Raw genomic sequence first — 20,535 nt, 5'->3', positions numbered from 1 at the left:
ATGAGATTTGGAGTTTCAACTGCTCACTGTATTAGTTGTTTCTTACAGATATTGAGTTGTAAAACAGAAAAAAAATAAAGTAAAGGCTTAAGAAAAACAGAGAAAAATGTAGCTGAAATGTAATATATTCCCAACTAATTAAGTTCCATATTTCATTTTTGGCTTGCGTTAGGTGAAGATATATGTTGAAGTTGCTTTTATTTATCTTTGTCTTGTCTCCTTGGGAATATCTGGGTAATGCTAATTTGTTAAAAATAGTGAATTAGATGTGTTAAAGATCCGGTTACATTAATGTGTGATTAAAGGAGAACTAAAGCCCAAAAAAGATTCTAGCTATAGATGCTGCATTTTATATGCGGATCTTACTGTACCATTAGAGGTTCAGCCGCCTATAAAAGAATGACCCATGCCTTCAAAATTGTCCACAGCAAGTCTTACATTTTTTGATCATGTGAGGCTATCCTTTGAGAATCAGATAGACAGGACACATGCTCAGTGTGCTCTGGGCTGCTCTTACAATTATCAAGCCATATGCAGAAAATGAGGTTATGTCTAATGATACAGGGCTGATTGTTAATCATCTCCAGTGCATAACTGATTCTATGCTGCCATGTAATCTGAATCCTAATTACTAATCAGCTTTCTATCAAGAATTGTATATTGTATTTATACAGTAAGTCAGCCCTAACCTAAGGTAACGGCCAGCAGCCCAGAGCATGGGTATATATATAGTTTATATATGTGAGTGTTATAGATAGTCAGTATAAATCTATACAAGTGCACTGGGCTTCGCTTGGAAGGATTGAACTTGATGGACTTTGGTCTTTTTTTTCAAGCCAACTAAATTATGTACTATGTGCAGTGAATCAGTAGAAAAGAAGATGGGAACTTACTGGGGGCATGATCAGATGCACAGATCTTAACTGATACAGGGCTATGTGGAATTTGAGTTGGAACAGAAGCACAAAATAATAAGAGGTAAGCTTTGGTTGTCCTTTAATAATTAAATCGATGTACTGTTCAGATGGTGTAGGGAGAAACACTGACACATTATTGTTGCTTTTGTTTTAACACTGACTTTAAGTTGCTGCTTTGTGCACACAAATATTCATTGGAATCCACACTTACTTGGTGCAATGCAAACTGCTAATTAACAATCATTTGTGGTGATTGCCTTTTATTGAGCTACAACCATAATCATTCTTTGTTTATAATGAATGGAGACATATCAGCTCCCTTGTATTTTTCAGGAGTCTCACAAATCTAGGCTCCTCTCCTGCGGTCTGCCACAATAACTGGTCCATCTCATGATCTCAGTATTTTCCCCTAAAACCTAACTTACCCTTTCCATTGAAATGTCCTCCTATATCGTCCAAAGTAGTGCTGCAGGGAGCACGGGAGGTGGGACAGGGGCAGAACAGGGGCACCACAGGACCAAAACTTAAGTAGGGCCAGGGATATTACAGGCACATCCAAGATGCCCCTGTATTGCTTCAGATCAGGCTGCCATCTATGCAAAACATTTTCTACAGGCAAGCAGGAAACAACTACAAACTACAAAAAAATACTGCAAGATAACCTATTTCATTCAACTAAAAAAATAAACTAACTTGCCCTTGATGTCCAGATGAGAACCTTTGGCACTAGTTGAGGTTTACTAATTGAAGTGCACAAGCTCAGTTGGACTAAACTAGACAGTGGTCCTAGTTAAGGTTGGACAGTCCCAAAAAGCAGACCCCAAAAGAGATTGGTCTTTATGGAAAGTGGAAGAAGGCGGTATTGATCAATACACATTCTCTGGCCCCACGTTTTATTAGTAATTCACTATTGTGCACGTGCATACATTTTCAAACACAGGGGTTTTTAGTTACAAGTTTATGATTATGAATCTGCTTAACTAGGTTTGTTGCACTTCTATTATACTTTGATTAGCCTTAGATTTTTCCCACATCCCTTGTGTACTGTAGCATGGACAAACTTTCCTGTGGTTGCATGTGGGTATTGGTCTTCGATATTGCTCCCTTATAAAAGCTACGGCAGGCGAGAATCCATCTGTGGGGCCAATGCTTTGGTTAAAAGACACTTTTACTAAGAAACAGAACCATGAAGCCATGAAACCCCCCTGCACCCAACATTCTATTAGGCTTCTAGAGACTTTAGATTAGAATTAATCTAATCATTATTCCTTTTTCATAATAATTTGACCATTACAAGGAAGATATTTCATGTACCTTGTCCATGTAAGTTGTAATAACCCTCTCCCACTCAAATGTATAAATGGTATTTGACGCAACGCGCGCTAATTAATTGGTGTTAATTTTTACACAGACTAATGCGATATTTAGCGCGTCTAAGTGTTTGTGAATCATGTGTTAGTATTATATCTGCGCCGAGAATTAACGCAATGCATTAAAATTAACGGCTTGCGATCATGCGTTATTTAGCGCATGCGATATATGACTTAAGGCACGCAATAATACGTTAGCGAATCGCACGTTTTTTCGCGTCAATTTTAACGCAAAAAAGCATAACTCTTATCGCACTTTAGTGAATCAACCCTTTTGAGTTTTACTGAGGGGCTAAGGACTTCTGGACAAAGCAGTTGTATCCTGATGGAGAGAAATATATAGAGACGGTGACTGTTACAGGATAAATAATTATTTTATATGCTTGATGCTTGCATGTTGTAAGGGCAAGCTTTAAGATTACTTTTATTAGTGCCGATATTATTTATGATGGAGTGTGCTTTTTTGTGCTTACTATTTTCCAAATATTCCGTAAGCCTGTTCTATAGGTATTTCCAGCACAATTGCACTGGAAAATGGGAATGATATAGAGGCCCTTTAATGCATATAAATTCTGCCCCCAATACCAGTAGTACGGCATGAAATAAAATGATTTCATTTAATTGAATCAGTTAAATATTTTCCTTGAAGGGAATTAATTGAGCAAATACACACTATGTATTCATTTTCTGTGCTATTTAGCAATGTAGTGTTAGAGAAACCATTATTTTCCTAGCAGAAGAGGTGGCACCAGAGAATACACAGTACTGTAAGGGCTGCATTAATGGCACAAAAAGAAAGCTTGTTAAAATGAAGTGTGGGAGGCAGCCCAGGTAGGACTTGGGAGCAGAACGAGGCAGGAAGCAGAACAGTCACTTTCCAAGCACAGTAGAATTGAATAATTCTGTTAAAATAGATTCTGGGGAACTTCCGTAAACAATTTCAGCTCATTTGGAAGGGATGCTGAATGTAAGGTGATTTAGGCATGGTCTGGACTGAATATGATTCTTCTATTAATGTATAAATGCCTTTTAAAGGGATAGAAAAATATTAAGGTTCCTGTATGCCATATGCATTTATATATCTATGTACAATGACATCTGCAATGTTTTAAGAAAAGATTTGATCTTGAGAAGCTTCACACCCAAGATTTTCCTCTGAAAATGCAGTTTGTTCAGGTGGCAGTTACAGACCATTGGTAATTGGTGAACTCACTGTGGTCAACAGGACCAGATATGAGGCAGTCTTATTTATTTCCTGTTATTTATATAGTACCGACACATTTCCGCAGCTGCTAACAGAAATTGAACATCATTTACCTTGTCTTCCGCCATTCTGATCATGGCACTCAAAATGCCATAGTCCTACAGAGTTATGGATGTTACAATTTTAGAGATCATAGGAGTAGATGGAAAGGTGAACTAATTTGTTTTTAAAATCTACATATTGAAGAAAAGGTAAAACATGAAAAATGAGAGGCAAGTGAAAAAGGAACTATTTGTGGTAATTTGATAGTTGAACTGCCCCTTGAATCTAGTCTTAAAACCAATGTTGTGTTATCCTGAAGAACAAAGTACCTAATCAATATACAGTATTAAGTGTTATCCCTCTGGTTTCCTCCCACACCCCCAAAACATGCAGGCAAGCAGTTGTGTAACTAGAATGTAGTGGGCCCCAGAGTAAATTCAATGTAGGGCCCCAAGATATTGGTAAATTGACTTTTTTCTATGATATTTTGAAATTGCTAATTAATTAGGGCCTCACTGGGCTCTCTACACTTATGGATCTCCCTTCAACCACAGGGTCTGCTTCCTTTGCTTACACCCTTGCAGGCAAGTTAGTTGGTTCCTGATAAAACTTGCAATAGAATGTGATAGGGACATTAGATTCTAATGTTCAGTAGGCAGTGGCTGATGTGAATGATTTAAAATTAGGTATAATTTAGTAAAGGGCTACAGAATATGTCAGCGCTTTATAATAGAAGAATAAAATCTCACAGAAATACTATGAAAACCCAACTAATACAATACAGATATGAGATCTGTTATCTAGAAACCAGTTATAGGGGAAAGCTCCAAATTACGGGAAGACTATCTCCCATAGCCTCCATTTTAAATTTGAAATGCATTTCAGTAGACTTAAGCCATGGTGATCCAAATTACAGGAAGCCCCCTTTTGTATATATGTATGTATAAAATTTTTTTTTTTTTTTTTTTTTAAATCGCTACAAGGATACGCAGTGATGTACAGACTTACAGTATACACAATTACACACAGGGAGGACAAGTGTTATAATAAATACAATAAATACATATAAATACACATTTCAATACAGATTTGGTGCCATGTGGTATGAGACACAGGAAGGCGATCCCTGCCCGTAGAGCTTACAATCTAAGTGGTTGGGTAACATACAGGCACAAATTGGAAGGAAAAAGTGCACAAGGTATGGGCATTGGCTCTTAAAGGCTGGACTAAATAAAATAATGTTTTAGTGCTCCAGAAGGTAGCATCTGAGTTTTTTTTCATAAAAAGAATGAATGAGTGTTCCCTATGGAGGAATTCATTGATAGAGTTTGAGAGGTAAGGAGCAGCGAAAAGACGAGAGAGAGCAGTGGGTGTAGATGGTGTAAAAAGCCGAACAGAAACGTGCAGGGAGACCAGTGAAGAAATGTAGTGAGGAACAGAGGAGCTTTGATGTTAGCAGGAGTGTATACGCTATCCTTTGCTTAACTGGCAGCCATGCTAGAGAGATTACTTGGGGCTCCTCACTTAGGAGAGAGCAGGAGGATCCTGGCAGCAGAGTTCAAGACTGATTGCAGGGGAGAGAGGTGGGAGTCTGGGAGGTCGGTTAATAGGATATTGGGATAATGTAAGCGGGAAAGGATAAGGGCATGGATTATTGTTTCATCAGTAACATGTGAAAGAAAGGGGTTATCTTGGCAATATTGCGGAGAAAAAAACGGCAGGTTTTGGCAGTGTTATTAATATGGTTAGAGAGGGACTGGTCAAATATAACCCCAAGGCAGCGTGGAGAATTAACAGGGTTGATGGTCATGCCATCAATAGTAATGGTGAAAGGAGGTTTGAGCAGGAAGACCATGAGCTCTGTTTTAGCTAGGTTAAAGGAACAGTAACACTAAAAAATAAAAATGTTTTAAAATAATTAAAATATAATGTACTGTTGCCCTGCACTGGTAAAAGCTGTGTGTTTGCTTCAGAAAGACTACTGTAGTTAATAGAAATAGCTGTTGTGTAGCCATGGGGGCAGCCATTTAAATTGAAAAAAGTAGAAAAGGCACAGGTTACATAAGAAGATAACAGATAACTGTGTAGAATACAATGGGAATCTGCTACTTATCTGTTATCTGCTTAGTAACCTGTGCCTTTTCTCCTTTTTTCAATTTAAATGGCTGCCCCCATGGCTACACAACAGGGTATTTATATAAACTGCAGTAGTGTCTATGAAGCAAACACACAACTTTTACCAGTGCAGGGCAATAGTACATAGTATATTAATTATTTTTATACACTTTAATTTTTTGGTGTTACTGTTCCTTTAAGTTTGAGGTGGCGTTGGTTCATTCAGGAGGGGATAGCCAGGAGGCAGTGAGCAATCTGGGTTTGAACATCAGTGATTAGTGAAGGGGTGTCTAAATAAGTGATATTTAAGACCAAACAGAGAGATAAGGTCGCCTAAAGAGAGAGTGCACAGGGAGAACAGCAAAGGACCAAGTACCCTGAGGTACTCCCACACTAAGCTGGAAATTCCTGAGCATTCTGGAGCTGTACAAAGATATATCTCTTGTCCATGTATTAAAGAAAAAGTGCAGTCACAGGTCTTATCTTGGTTAAAAAGATGATATTAATGTAAAAACCCACATTTCTGCTGTTTCACCAGCATTTCTCAAGATGCAGTGCTTCTGATACACTTTTTATACACATTTGTGTATTAAAAATCTTTGTGTATTAGTTAGGGTTTCTTTTGTATTTGAGCAGTGATCCCCAACCAGGGGCTCATGAGTAACATGTTGCTCCCCACCCCTTTGACTTTGCTCCCAGTGGCCTCAGAGCAAGTTACCATTTTTACATTTCTGGCTTGGGGGCAAGTTTGGAAGCACAGAGACACAGTTTTACTCCAAGCAGAGCCTCCTGCAGGCCAGCAGTCACCATGGGGCTACCCAATAGCTATGCACAGCCCTTATTTGGCATCCCTAAAGAACTTTTCTCAGGCTGTGTTGCTTGCTAACACTTTTTACATCTCACAATTAAAAATCGGTTGGGGATCACTGCAATAGAGCAAAAATGGCTCAGCAGAAATATTAGTGCTTTAGTACTTTTCCCTGGTCACATTTAATACTGGGACCCATTATCCGGAAACCCATTATCCAGAAAGTTCCGAATTACGGGAAGTCCATCTCCCATAGACTCCATTATAATGAAATAATTCACATTTTTAAAAACGGTTTCCTTTTTCTCTCTAATAAACAGTACCTTGTTCTTAATCACAACTTAGATATACTTGATCTTTGTTGGAAGCAAAACAATCATATTGGGTTTATTTAATGTTTAAATTATTTTTTACTAGATTTAAACTATAAAGTTCCAAATTATGGAAATATCCCTTATCCAGGAAACCCCAGGTCCCAAGCATTTCGGATAATAGGTCCCATACTTATATTGAAAACCTAAAAAGTTAATTTTAAGTGATTTCTTTCTTTTTTCCAAGGTACCAGTATATCTTTCCTTTCTTCTAGATTCTTTGAAACCGCCCCCTGATATTGCTTCTCTTTCATGTGAGTCATTCTCAGAAAGAAAAAGAAAAGTAAAATATTGTATGTAGGAGGTGTAAATTAGATCTTTCTTTTGTATCAGGAGAAATATTATATAAAAAGTGATTGGGTTAAATCAAGAGAACCATAGCAGGGCACTGCTGGCTTAGTCAGTGCTGAGTCATAATGTGTCTTACTTCTTTTCTGATGATTCCTCTAAAGCTGGGCAGACACGTTCAGATTTTAGCCTTCTTCTGATGAATGTCCGGGTATTGATCGTACGTATAAAGGCAACAATCTAAAACTAACATTCAGATTAAAACTGTAGGATAAAATCCTAAAAAAAAAAAACAAATCGGAGGAACATAACAGTTCTGAACATAAAATAATTGTCAACCAAAAATGCATTGTAGGTCCCCCATGGATATCATCAGATACACAAAACATGCATACATTTTATTGTTATCCAAACAAAATTGTTAACCTGACTGATTGCCATGGTTCGAAAAATTATAATTCAGAGCCTGCATGCAGTCCGAAACTGGTACGAACTACATTTTGTACAATTATTATATTGGTACGTGCATGGCCAGCTTAACTTTAGGCTTTAGGTCAGCCAAACAGATATGTGATATGGATGGAAAGCAGCTATGGTATCTAAAAAATATATATGTATATAAATTGGCAAAGGTGTCTGCACTCTATCCAAGTTCTTATTCAGGTTCACAGTCAATAATATGTATAGTTTTGCAAATAGGAATAGCACTCTCATGCCACATACCATTTGTGGATACAAATTTTATGTAAATAATTAAATTTTTTTTAAACAGAAGGGAACCTTATGGTTTGGCACCGCCCATTGAATTATGTAGCCTTTACTTCTCTGCTCTCAAACTTTTGTATGAAATAGGTTGTCAGAATGTCTTACATCAAATACTATAATATTTTTTAACACTATAGGGCAGGGGTCCCCAACCTTTCTTACTCGTTTGCCGCAGTCAAATGTAAAAAGACTTGAAGAGCAACACAAGCAGCATAAAAGTTCATGGAGGTGCCAAATAAGGGCTAAGATTGGCTATGCAGTAGCCTCTATGCACACATCAGCTTACAGGAGGCTTTATTTGGTAGTAAACCTTGTTTTTATTCAAACAGAATTTACCACCAGGTCAGGAGTTCAAAAATACTTGGTTTGGGGGCACTGAGATCAACATCCGAAGGGTTGGCTGAGCCACTGGTTGGGGATCACTGCTATAGGGTAATGCAATACCAGGTGTAAAGTTTACTCCTGTTCTACTAACCTATGGCAAAAAATAAGACGGTAGCATTGGCTGTTATGCTGTGTGATCTGGTTAGTTACCTGGTCCGCACTGGCAATCTGTGTATTCTGGCCAATGCCAGAGGGGCTGCTGTAAGATGCTATAGACAGCCACTATTTAGTGGTCTGCTGGGGGGACTGCTTGGTCCTTTGTTTACTTGAAATGCCAGGGCCAATTTTAAATCCCAGTCTGGGTCTTTGGGTTACTATGAGTTATTTGACCTGGAGCAAAACATTGCACCCGTTGTTACAATAAATGGGGTAATTTAGGTTTCCATAGACAGCACAAGACCACTAAGGGGTGCTTATTCAGACAAAATTTCTACCCAGGGCAATAAGTGTGGTGGATGTTGCACCAGATAAAAATCTGTCACAAGGTGCACAGGCTAGCCCTTGCCTCCTCTTGCCATTAAGCAGGTGACATGGACAGGGCCCCATTGCCCCTATGGTCTCTGCCACTCTTTAAAGGAGAACGAAACAGCCTAAGAAAAAAAAAAGACAGCAATAATTTTGCACAATCAATATGTCAAGAGAATTTATAAAATTAGCAATGGAATAAGGATGAGGTAGCTGAATTACTGTACGAATTTATTACTGAATCACCCTGTGATTTGTTAGAAACATGACGCATTATTTAAAAGTGCAGCCTTTTCAACATGAATTATTTTCATCAACTGTTTATGGGGAAATGTTCATTGGGAAATGTCATTTGAAATACAATTATACAGACATGCGATGACCAAATTGTCTTAGTAATGGTTTGTAATTCCTACTTCTGAATTACTTAGCATAATGAAGAGCACTTGACATTCGATTCTGCCATTTATTATAATCGAGTCACCTTTGGTTCGCTCCTGTGCCTGAATGTCTGCCTCATTACATTGTTTCAAATTAAAGAGGAATATTAATGTGTCTGATGTGAGATCCATATTACTCTCTGAAAGACATGTCCATCTAGTACAATCCTTGCAAACTGTTTTTTTAATTGATCCAGTGTAAGGAAAATAAAAAAAACCCAGGAGATGGCAATTTAAGTTACAGTCACACTTGAGTGAGTCACCCAAACTCTTCTGTTGGTTGTCTGTGTACATTCTCTGCACTCCAGGCTCTGATTCCTGAATCAGTGTAGCAGAAGCCAGCTGATTAACAGACCTAGGGCAAGAGCTGACTCCTGTTTCATTGTTTTGGCTAAAGCTCATGCCACACCATGCGTATGGCATATATTTTCGGCAAGCCAAAAAACGCTTGCCAAAAATACGCACTATACTCTCCTACCTGTGCCTGCACCTGAATGAATTGAATACGGTCAGGTGCAGGCACATGTAGCCGATATCCGCATAAAAACAAGAGAAAATGCGACGTCTCACGTTTTTATGGGGATTTGGGCTACATGTGCCTGCACCCGACCATATTCCATTCATTCGGGTGCAGGCACAGGTAGGAGTATATGGCACGTATTCTCTGCAATCGTTTTTCTGCGGTGGAGGCAGGAGAAAGCCACTACAGGGGAGTGCAGATAAAAATGGTCATCAGTAGGAGCCCTTAGTCTTCTCCTAACAGGCGAAAACATGAAGCATTTGTCTGCAACACGGTACTAAATACTTGTCCCTCTGCTTTACTATTTAAGAACTGTGTTTGAAGGTCAAAAAGTTTTCCCAGTGTTAAAAAAAAAAAAAAAAACTGACAAAAATGTGGAAGGAATTAAATACTCATCAGTATTTCAATTACTGCCAGGGAGATTTGGAAAGCCTTGCAGCTGTGCCTCCAAATGAAGGAATTATTCCTTAATTAATTGCGCTTTTCTGCTCATTCAGCAAACAGAAGATTTACATTCTTGTGGGAAAAGTTTAACTTACTGCAGATCTAGTATCTCTACCATGTAAGAATAGTGGGGTGATACTCATATGATACATACTTATGTTTGTACTTCCATGGTTGTGTTCATGTGTACATATATATATATATATATTTAGTATGTGTTGGGTGTGTACACATACATATAAATATATTTATTAAACCCACTTGGTACTTACCAAACCTTTATACAATTCTCCCTTTGTGTGTTATCCATCCATGTAGATTGTAAACTGTACAGGGCAGAGTCCTCCTTCCTTCTTTGTCTTTTAGCACGTGGCACTTAATCTCTGTATATTTGTACTTTTTCTGTCCACCAAGAGACTGTCTACTTCCTGCTACAACTGCCACATCTAAGTTCCAGTTTGGCATGTACATTTGTGGCATCCATTCATGGGCACTAATGGCATCACTAGCATTACAAAGCCTCTTGCAGTTACTTTGGTCATGATCATGGTCATATTCTGTAAAGAAAAGCATAAAACATGTTAGTGTGTTATTGTGGCCTTGGGTTTGGAATCATTGCCCTGCTACAAGATCGCCTTTCTCCAAAGATTCAGGTTTGTAACAGACTGTATTTTTTCTTCTCTTTTGATAAGATGCCCAGACCGTGCTAATGAAAAGCCATATGTATGATGCGCCATCAGGCCAAGCTGGCATTCTTTAGATTCTGGCAGATGACAGAGGGACTGCTGTAGGAAGCCATAGACTGCCATTATTTATTAAGCTTATGGGGGGTCTGTGTTGGCCTCTGTGTACTTTAAACACCAGGGTTTAATTTTATTTTTAATTCATACATGTGCTCCACCACTGTACTTTACAGGGTCAGTCATATGAGGAGCTCTGCAATGGTGATGTGCGGGTCAGGAAAAACTCAACCCGCACCCAACCCTAACCCGAAGAATGTGTTTGGAGCAACATACAACCCTTACTTGCGTCTTTTTACTCTGTACACAATCTTTAGGAGCTCTATGACCTGCACCCAACCTGGGCCCCCAGTGGTCACCCAAATTTCAACTTTAACCCACCTAACTAAAGAGTAAACCCCTGGTTTAACCCGAACATCACTCTGCATATCTGTAGACTGTATGGGAAGGTGGCACAAAAGAAGCCACTACTGAGAAAGCAACAAATGAAATAAACCCTGAAGTTTGCAAAAAAAACTGTGTTACCCAGTTGCATTATGAAACAAGGTTTTGTGGTCAGATAAGACCAAAAGAAAGTTTTATGTCTAGAATTTTAAAGAATATATTTGACAAAGACCTAACACTGCTGACACCTCATACTTACAGTGAAGTATGGTGGTATGTCAGTACAAAAAAGCTATTCCGGGAATATATTGTCTTTCCCCTCTTGTTTCACAATATTTATTTTCGTTCATCGTGTAACTCCGAATTACTGTCAAAGTGCTATTTGTACTTGAGAGATTTGTCTACTGTTAATCAAGTACAGATGCTTTATAGTGTGACAGTATTGAAAATTGGATAACTTTTATGAAGCACAATGCCCAGTATTTTATGCACTTTTTAACTATAAAAGCGTGTGTATTTTTGTTTTGTAGGTTTAAAGAGGTTGTTTACCTTAAGGGCTATGCTACACTGGGCTGATTATTGACAAGTGGAAAAATACTTGCCGAGTTTTTTTCTGCTTGTTGATAATCAGCCCAGTGTGGCATAGTTTTTGAATCAACTTTTAGTATGATGTACACCTTCATATTCTATGACAATCTATATGGGACGGTAACTTACAGACACAAATAGGCAAATGCAGTATAAGTGCTGTAGGTCACAGTGGGTGACACTACAATATAAGTGCTGATTCCCAGATCAGGTGCTGTGTAAGTGCTCCAAAAGGTAGTCTTTAAGTTTAGTTTTAAAAAGACTGGGGGAGGATTCTCTCCGGAGGAAATCAGGGAGGGCATTCCAAATGTATGGGGCAGCAAGGCAGAAAGGTTTAAGGCGGGAAACCGCAGTAGTAGTGGGGGGCGCAACCAAACGATTGCTCTGCGAGGAACGAAGGAGTCGACCAGGAACGTACAGAGACACAAGGGAAGAGATGTAGTGAGGAGCAGAGGAATGGAGGGCTTTGAAGGTTAAGAAAAGGACACAAAGTTAACCTAAATGCAAACAACCCCTTTAATACGGAGCGTATTGTTTTGTCAGCCTCTTCACTTTAAAATCGTGTTCTGATGGTTATAATTGTACTTTGGATCGAGTCCATACAGACAGCTGCATCCCCAGCAGGCTACCCCTTTGAGCTCAGAAAATACTATAGTTCGTTTACAGAAAAGAAAACGGATTTTTTATTATTTGGAGAAAGATTCAACTGAATACTATTTTTTTTAAATTTATTGGTTATTTGCTATATGGAACAGTGTAAATGTCTGCATTCATTTTACATTTCCTCCTACCACTGGGATTCTTAGAGGAAAACTATACCCCCAAACAATGTAGGTCTCTATAAAAATATATTGCATAAACAAGCTCATATGTAAAACCCTGATTTATCTAAATAAACAATTTTCATAACAATATACTATTTAAGTAGTATGTGCTATTGGTTAATCCAAAATAGAAAACTGCAATTTTAAGCATTATGGTAAGGTCCCATGGAGCGGTCCAGTCTCCCCCGATAGATCTCTGCTATTGTGGGCAACTGACTGCCCACTGGCGACTCCTTTTGTTGCCCTTTGCATCACTTCAGTTATCCAAAGTCGCATGAAGTTACCTCCTGCAAGCAACTTTACGTGACTTTGGAAAGAGATGCAAAGGGCTTTCCAGTCACCAGAGCTCTATCACGGGTGACTGAACCGCTCTGTGGGTTCTTACCCTGAAGACACACCGAGTTACTAGTAGCAGCTACTTGTCACCGCTACAAAAAATGGACAAAGCTGATCTTTCATTCATAATTGCCTCTACATGTGTTTTAGCAGAGGACACTCTCAGTATTGTTTAAGGCAGGGTATTTTCTGGCGTTTAGTAGCCGCAGAGGTGTCAACCCTAAAATTTCGGGAGTATGCCGATTTCCCACCGACCCCTCTCAGGTCTCCCCCAATTGGGCACTACATGTGTGCAGCTAACACTAGTGACATCATTTGGTGGAAAAAATCTCCCGGGGTTTACAACTTTGTAGCCATGTTAGCTGCTACTAAGTAGCTCCAAGTGTGTTCACCCTAATACCTGGTTCTTTTCAACAAGTGTTTGGTGCTTAGCATTCTACATTTGTCCCTACAGGAACTGAAAAAGGATACCAAAAAGGAGCAAAACAGTAAACCTCCAGACAGGCCTACCCAGGGAATATCCAACGGGAATGCACTGCTCTCGAGTGAAGCTGTTATCCGGAGTGCTGGCAGAGGTAATATGTGTTTCAGTGCCTTTTTCTTCCCACCCCCACCTACCATTAAAATTGAAATTGCAATTTACCTGTTGTTACTGATTTACCTGTAGAATGTAATGCTTTTAGGCTGTCTTACTGTCAGTTTCCTGACTTGAAAATTGGTAGAGTTTACCAGAAAGCTAATGGGGGTGGGGGGGTTGGCTGCTGGATTAGGGGGGTTAGCTGGGTTTATATAAATTGTACCCTCAAGCAGTTTATTAGTCTCTAATGCCTATCTTTTACATTGTAATATCCATGTTCAGCAAAACTCAGCACAAAGGTGCAGTGCTTAGCCCTGGTGTTTTGCAGCACTGGGGTCCAGGCACTACCTGAAAGGAGATTATATGTTCCTCCATGCTTGTCTGGGGACTCTGGTTTACTCATCCACTACAAAAATATATGGTCAGGTTAGTTTGCTCCTGATAAATTTGACCCTATGTGTGTGAATATGATAGAACCCTTAGTTTATAGGCTCCAGTGGGCAAGGGCAGATGTGAATGAACCTGTAAAGATCTGCAAAATATGATGGCGTTATATAAATAGAGAATAATAAAATAAATGCAATGTTTGCCCTTTATTGCTGCATTTAATGCAATTTTCAATTTTTACTCAAGGTCTATTAGCCCTTGGCAACAAAGAATATATTTTATTTTAAACATGGGACCAATAACAATTGATTGGTTGCCATCAGTTACCAAACCTGATGCCAAGTTCCCCACTAAATCTTTGTTAAAGGCCCTACTACAGTCCTTTGGCCTTAGCCATAGCTGCAGCCATTTCAGATCACAACTCTGGTTTACTTGGAGCAGATAGCAATCCATCCTGATTCTACATCTTCCTACAAATGGAAGTTGTGGCTGTTCTGTGCTAAGTTGGACAGCTGGCAAGCATACCCCATCTACCCTTCCCCTTTAGCTTAACCCTTTCACTGCCAGCCAATTTGGTCACTTGAGGAGCTTTTATTGCCAGACAGTTTTTGAACATTTTGAGCTCTTTCACTTTAGGGGCCTTTCCTTGAGGGGACTTTTAGTTTACCCAGGAAAACAATATATAGTTTATACACAGGACAACCTAAGCTTTCAAAATATCCTAGAATTTTTGTGTAATTTCACTTCTGTAACAAGATATAGGCTTCTAAATGCCTCCTGAATGCGCCAATGCCAAATAGATACAGTTTTATGGAGATTTCTCACTTGTATAGGTCATGAATGCCCAGCAGTACACTACCAAATTTCCAAAGCACTGCTCCAGAAAGCTGCAGAAAGCTGCATACTTTAGATTTCAAGGCCAAAAATACCTTAGAAAACGATACCTTAAAATCTATACATTTTTGGAAAGAACAGACTATCCAGAACAGGTAAAACTGCCTGTCTACCCCAAAATGCCAAGTTGCAATGCTTTCCTAAAATTATCTGTTTTTACAAAAATGTGTGAAATTGTAGAAAAATAGCTTCAGCCCTTCCAGTCTACAGCATCTTATCTAACCAGATAAATACCCTAAAAACAGTTTGATGCCCAATATGTATAGGTTTAGCTAAGTATGTGGCATATAGGGGCCCCAATGGGAACATACCCCCATATGATGTATCATTTCAGCTCCTGCAAAATCACACATTTACATAATTTTATGTGGGGTAAACAGGGCTGCCATCAGAAATTACGGTGCCCGTACAACAAAATGATTAGTGCCCCCTGGAGGTGTAATGGTTAAAAAACAAACTATGCATTGATGACCCTAATGATCTCAGGCTTTGTATTAAAAAAGAAACCTGTTTCCAATATACATTAAAAAACCCCTACCATTTTAATGCTTTTGCTTGACTGCAATTCCCCCCTTTGCTCCTTTGATTACTGGTCACATAAACCCTAAGGCGGCTGATATGAAATTTTCAATAAATGTTTATTGAGGTGTTTTGGGATTTTATTGGTAAATCCTCATGGGGATTGGATAGGCTGCTCTAGCCTATCCAATCCCTATGCGGAGAGGCATTAGGTGAGCCAGCAACTGGAGGTTCAGAAATGTGAAAATCACATTTGGGCATTTGGGGTTAGGTAAGGTAAAGCATTTGGGGTTAGTTAAAGCAGCCCTACAAATTAAGAAAGTTTCTTAATGGTCTTTAGTCCATTAAAAGGGAAAAGCTATACTACTTTTTAAAACGTTTCTTGCTTCTATTTCTCCTGAAAGTGTATTTATATATAATATTATGAGAACAGAACACTCCTTTATGGGAGGTTACTTCAGGTTCACATGAGAAAAACCACAACAAGGTTAATATATTAATAATAAGAATTTTTAAAGGAGAAGGAAAGGTAAAAAACTAAGAAAGCTTTATCTGAAAGGTGTATGTAAATACAGCCATAAGCACTCACAGAAACGCTGAGAAATCACTGAGTTCTCTATCAAAAGAAACACAGGATTTCTTGTCTCCTTTTTTGTAAACATGTCTATCCTGGGGCCAGAGTCTGCACAGCTCCCTCCACTCTCCTTTCTCCTGCTCCCCCCTCCCATAAGAATTCATAAAACTCACTTCCCCCACCCTTAGGAATGTGTAATCTGAGCTACCAACTGCTAGAGCTGCAGCAGGAAGCTAGGAAGACCAAGCTAAAATGGCAGCTGCAATCTTAAATGAACAGAGGGAGCTTCTAGGGCTCTTTACTCAGATATGATAAAGCTTTCTGCAGAATAAAAATAGCATTTTATGTGGCACTTATGTGGCTAATCTATTGGCAATAAAATGCCAACATAACTTTCCTTCTACTTTAATTAAATATGCTGAACTAAACACTGAAATTGCTGTTTTAATCCAGATTTTCTCCATTTTACTAATTTTCCTTCACTTCTGCTCCATTAAATAAACTGTGACATAATAATGCCACATCATGGTACCATACCTCAACCAGTGCACAAGGAATGCACACATTAACCATAAATCTAGAGTAGTAATGACTTCTTATGCCGCTGTCTTACTTACCATTATTTTCAATACAGCTATAAAATCTTTAGTTAACTTTCAGTTGTTATTGCTTTAATTAATATTTTCAATAAATTGAGTTTTAAAGAATTAAACTCACAAATATTTGCAGGTGTGTTTTTTCATCACAGTTTTTCTTCTCTCTGAAAAAAATCCCACTAACAACCAATGGCAGTAGTATATATATTTTAGATACATTTCATGCAGACTTCATCGGCCCGGATGTTTATTAACATTTGTCAGACTGTATGGATGCATAAATGACTTGGCCTTGTTGCCACATGATGGGGAGTATATTGTCTTTGCTCACGCCAGAGCATTTAGTTTGCATTAAAGGGCAGTTAGATTCAAACTGAGCTCTGGCTTGCATTATGGCAACATATTGATATATAATGACATTTACATGCTAGGGCTGCAGGCTACATTGCTTATGTGTCAGGGTAAAGCAGAGAGTGTAAAATTTATTGGCGCATTCCACCGTGACCCTACAAACCAATGGCATTTCTGTGTGATCAGCAGCAAATATGTAGCACTGTTCTAATTAGTAGCGAGCGTGTCTTCTGTGACTTTTCTTTATCCAGTGAGTGGGTAGCTGGAGTGTGATTCTATTGCTGGGTAAAAACATAGATGGTAAATTTAAATTATAATGCCATTTATCTAATTAATCGTTTTATATTGTTCCAATTAAATGGCCACAACAGAAATGAATGATGTAAGGCTTTAATTTGAAATTTGCTAATTAGTATTGCCACCTCTGCCGGCTTCTTTCTCCGGGCGGGGGGGTTGTGACTTCACAGGGGGTGGGAAGGGGTGGTTAGTGATGTCATGGGAATGGGTGAAATTTTTTATGTATTATGAAAGCCCTAAATAAACAATAAAAAAAACCAATATGTTGACACTAGTCTTACTGGAAAATATATGTTCTAAAAGAAATTCTGAATTGGTTCTTCAAATTATGAAAAAATTAACTACTACAAAGATTTGGGAAACTGAGCAATTTTTATAAATGTTTGCTGTTCACAACATCTTAGGGATGATTTACATATGGTCGCCTATCTTGAGTCCTAAAGACATAGGAGAGCCACAGGTGAGTATAGAGGGCCCATGTGAAAAACCAGGTGAAAAGTTACCAGCACCCAAGGCAAGGGCATCTGATGATCTGCTCATTTCCCCTGCTCACCAACACCCCACGCAATACTGCATTACATGCTGTGTGCTGAGGGCCAGAGTAATAGAAGAGGCATATGCCTAGGACACTATCATCCCCTACATTCGCCATTTGCGCCCTAGGCACTTGCCTCTTCTGCCTACCCCTAGTTCTGGCCTTGTCACCATGTAAACCAATATGGTGGGGCAATGATGGTTGGGTGGATTCACATACAAGAACAACAGCAGACACATGTCTATTGTATTCAGGGCCGGAACTAGGGGTAGGCAGAAGAGGCAGCTGCCTAGGGCGCAACGATTGTCATTGCCTCCGCCACTTGTCATTAGCGGTGGAGGCAATGACCGATCTAATTGCACCGCCCCCCCCCTGCACCGCCGCTTTGCTGCGCGTGCGCCGTTCGGGGGGGCGGGGAGGTGGGCGGAGTTGGCCGACCGGGTTGCCTAGGGCGCCCGGTAGGCTTGGCCCGCCCCTGATTGTATTGGACCCATAAAGTGATCACACCCTAGCGTTCTGTGCAGGGAAATGCGTGGGGAGAAGAGGAAGTCTTTAAAAGACTTAACTCCCCAACCTGACCTGTACAGCAAAATTCTACCATTTGTGGAAGTTAAGAAGTTAAAACCCAGCAAAAATGATTTTAGTACACAATCAGTATCAGCTAGCAGACCCATTCCTAAAGCTTTTTAATACCTAGACTAGTACATATTAGGATATCTGAAGGTGTACGGCAAATACAATAAAATCAATACAAAGCAATTCAAAAACAGTACTCTCTCTAGCATGAAGTGCAAGCCATCAGTGGGATCTACAGTGTAACAAGACACAAAACAAACTCAACCAAGTGTGTTTATTTACATAATATGTAAAACAAAGCACAGCATCCACTCACAGCAGTAATGAGAGCTTGGCGTGTTACTGTCACATAAGCACATTAGACTGATTGCACACGGGTAGTATACATGTAACAGTACTATTACAGGTGCTGTACAGAACAAATTACTCATAGAGTATTTTCAGGCCATAAAATGACAGTACAAGATAAATAATTACTCAGTGCACAGCTTTTTGAAGTCAAAGAAACAAATAGTATGTTAATATATAATGCTCTTTATATAGCAGGTATAGATATAGAAGATATAGAGGAAAAACAAGAGTATACACACCAATATACCCTTGACAAAGGACCTGTTTTTGAAACTTAAGGGTGTTCTTATTCCACACGTGCCTGTTTTCTCTATATCTGCTTTGTTGTGTCAAGATTTAATTGCTGGTATTTATACTATGCACTGAATTGTAAAACTCTTGTTTGTTAATTCTTTTTTTTTTTAACCATTGAGGTTGTTTGTTAATTCTTACCTGCTATATAAAGAGCATTATATGTTAACATACCATTCGTTTCCTTGACTTCTTGCTTCCAATAGGTGTGCACTGAGTAATTATTTATCTTTTATCTATATTCTGTGTGCCCCTATTTGGGCTGTGGAAAACAGATTCTCATTTGCACCCATTTCTTTTAAATGATATTACCTTGTGTCTGTATGTGGTGTGCCCTCTGAAAATATATTGTTCAAAATGCCAGTACCACTGGTGTTAAATGTTTAGGAGCTTTTTTGGGGTGATGTATGCTGGCGGAGAGTAGTATTATGTGCCGTAACCCTTAGCTGGTTGGCCCAAACTTTACTTCTTACTACATCTTATATCCCATACTTTGATTAAAGTTCTCTTTACTAACAGCTAGCAGGGGGTGTAACTGTGGTCCAATAGGTGTGGTCTGGAACTAGTTCATATATTACTGGAGTTCAACAGGCTAGACAGAACAGGCTTTCAGAAGGTCATATGACACATTTAGTACATATACCTAACATTTTTAAAAGATTTTTTAGGGGCAGAATTATCAGTGCTCAAATTTGCATTTTTACTGTGATTTTTTTGGAATTGTATTTACTTAAACTCATCAACTCTAATTATAGTTTCCAAAACTCAAATGTTTGAGCTTTATTATGTGCAAATGTGAAAATTCCACTGGAGAGTTCACATATAAGTCAATGGGAGTTGTCCCAACCAAAAGAGATTCTTTTCATTTGAGCTTTTTGGAAAGTTGGTTGACTAATTGAAAATGATAAGTAGAATGCGATTTCACTGCATTCAAGTTTCATTTTCATGTTTTTAATCGATAGAGTTTTTGGGATTCAAGTTTTTTAATAAATACATACACATTTGATTCTGATAAGTTTTTAAGCTTTTTCAAATAAAAAAAAAAATTCATATTTCATCAAGCAATGTGTTTATTAAAGGGCACAATACATTTTAGACAAGCTGGTTCCTGGTTGGCTTTCTAATTGTAACAGGCAAGCAGGCAGCATTTTTAATGTCAGGTGGAATAGGATGGCAAAAAAATAACTCTAGTGTTGCTCAGAAGATGTTCATCTACCACATTCTGTTATTTTAAAGGGGAACCTGTACCTGAACCTGTAACATTGTTCCTATAGCTCAGATCACACATTTTTAAGGGAGGGAGTTCTTAGCATTCTTGTGGTAGGGGTAGCAGGAGACAGGAGAGAACTCTGCAGACTCTGGACCTGGGAATGAAGTATTTTTCTCAGAGAAGAAGTGAGATACCCAAAGAACATGTTTACAAAAAAGGAGACAAGCAATCTTGTGTTTCTTTGGAGCACTCACAGCATTTCTGTGAGTGCTTATGGCTGTATTTACATCCTTCTGATAAAGCTTAGTTTTTACCTTTTCTTCTCCTTTAAAGGAGAAGGAAAGGCAAAGTCACTTGGGGGTGCCAAAATGT

General features: G+C 38.8%; 1 protein-coding gene across 1 annotated transcript in view; it reads left to right on the top strand.

Moving 5' to 3' along the window:
- sh3kbp1 (SH3-domain kinase binding protein 1) overlaps positions 1–20,535 on the top strand; it is a 189,059-nt gene that overhangs the window by 73,640 nt on the left and 94,884 nt on the right. Inside the window, exon 3 of the mRNA XM_002935188.5 lies at positions 13,460–13,580. Coding sequence (XP_002935234.3) covers positions 13,460–13,580 — 121 coding nt within the window. The remainder of the gene's footprint in view (positions 1–13,459; positions 13,581–20,535) is intronic.

The sequence above is a fragment of the Xenopus tropicalis genome, chromosome 2 (assembly GCF_000004195.4).
Source record: "Xenopus tropicalis strain Nigerian chromosome 2, UCB_Xtro_10.0, whole genome shotgun sequence".
Lineage (NCBI taxonomy): Eukaryota > Metazoa > Chordata > Amphibia > Anura > Pipidae > Xenopus > Xenopus tropicalis.
The sequence above is the reverse complement of the archived record's forward strand: the minus strand, read 5'-3'. Positions and strand labels throughout refer to the sequence as shown.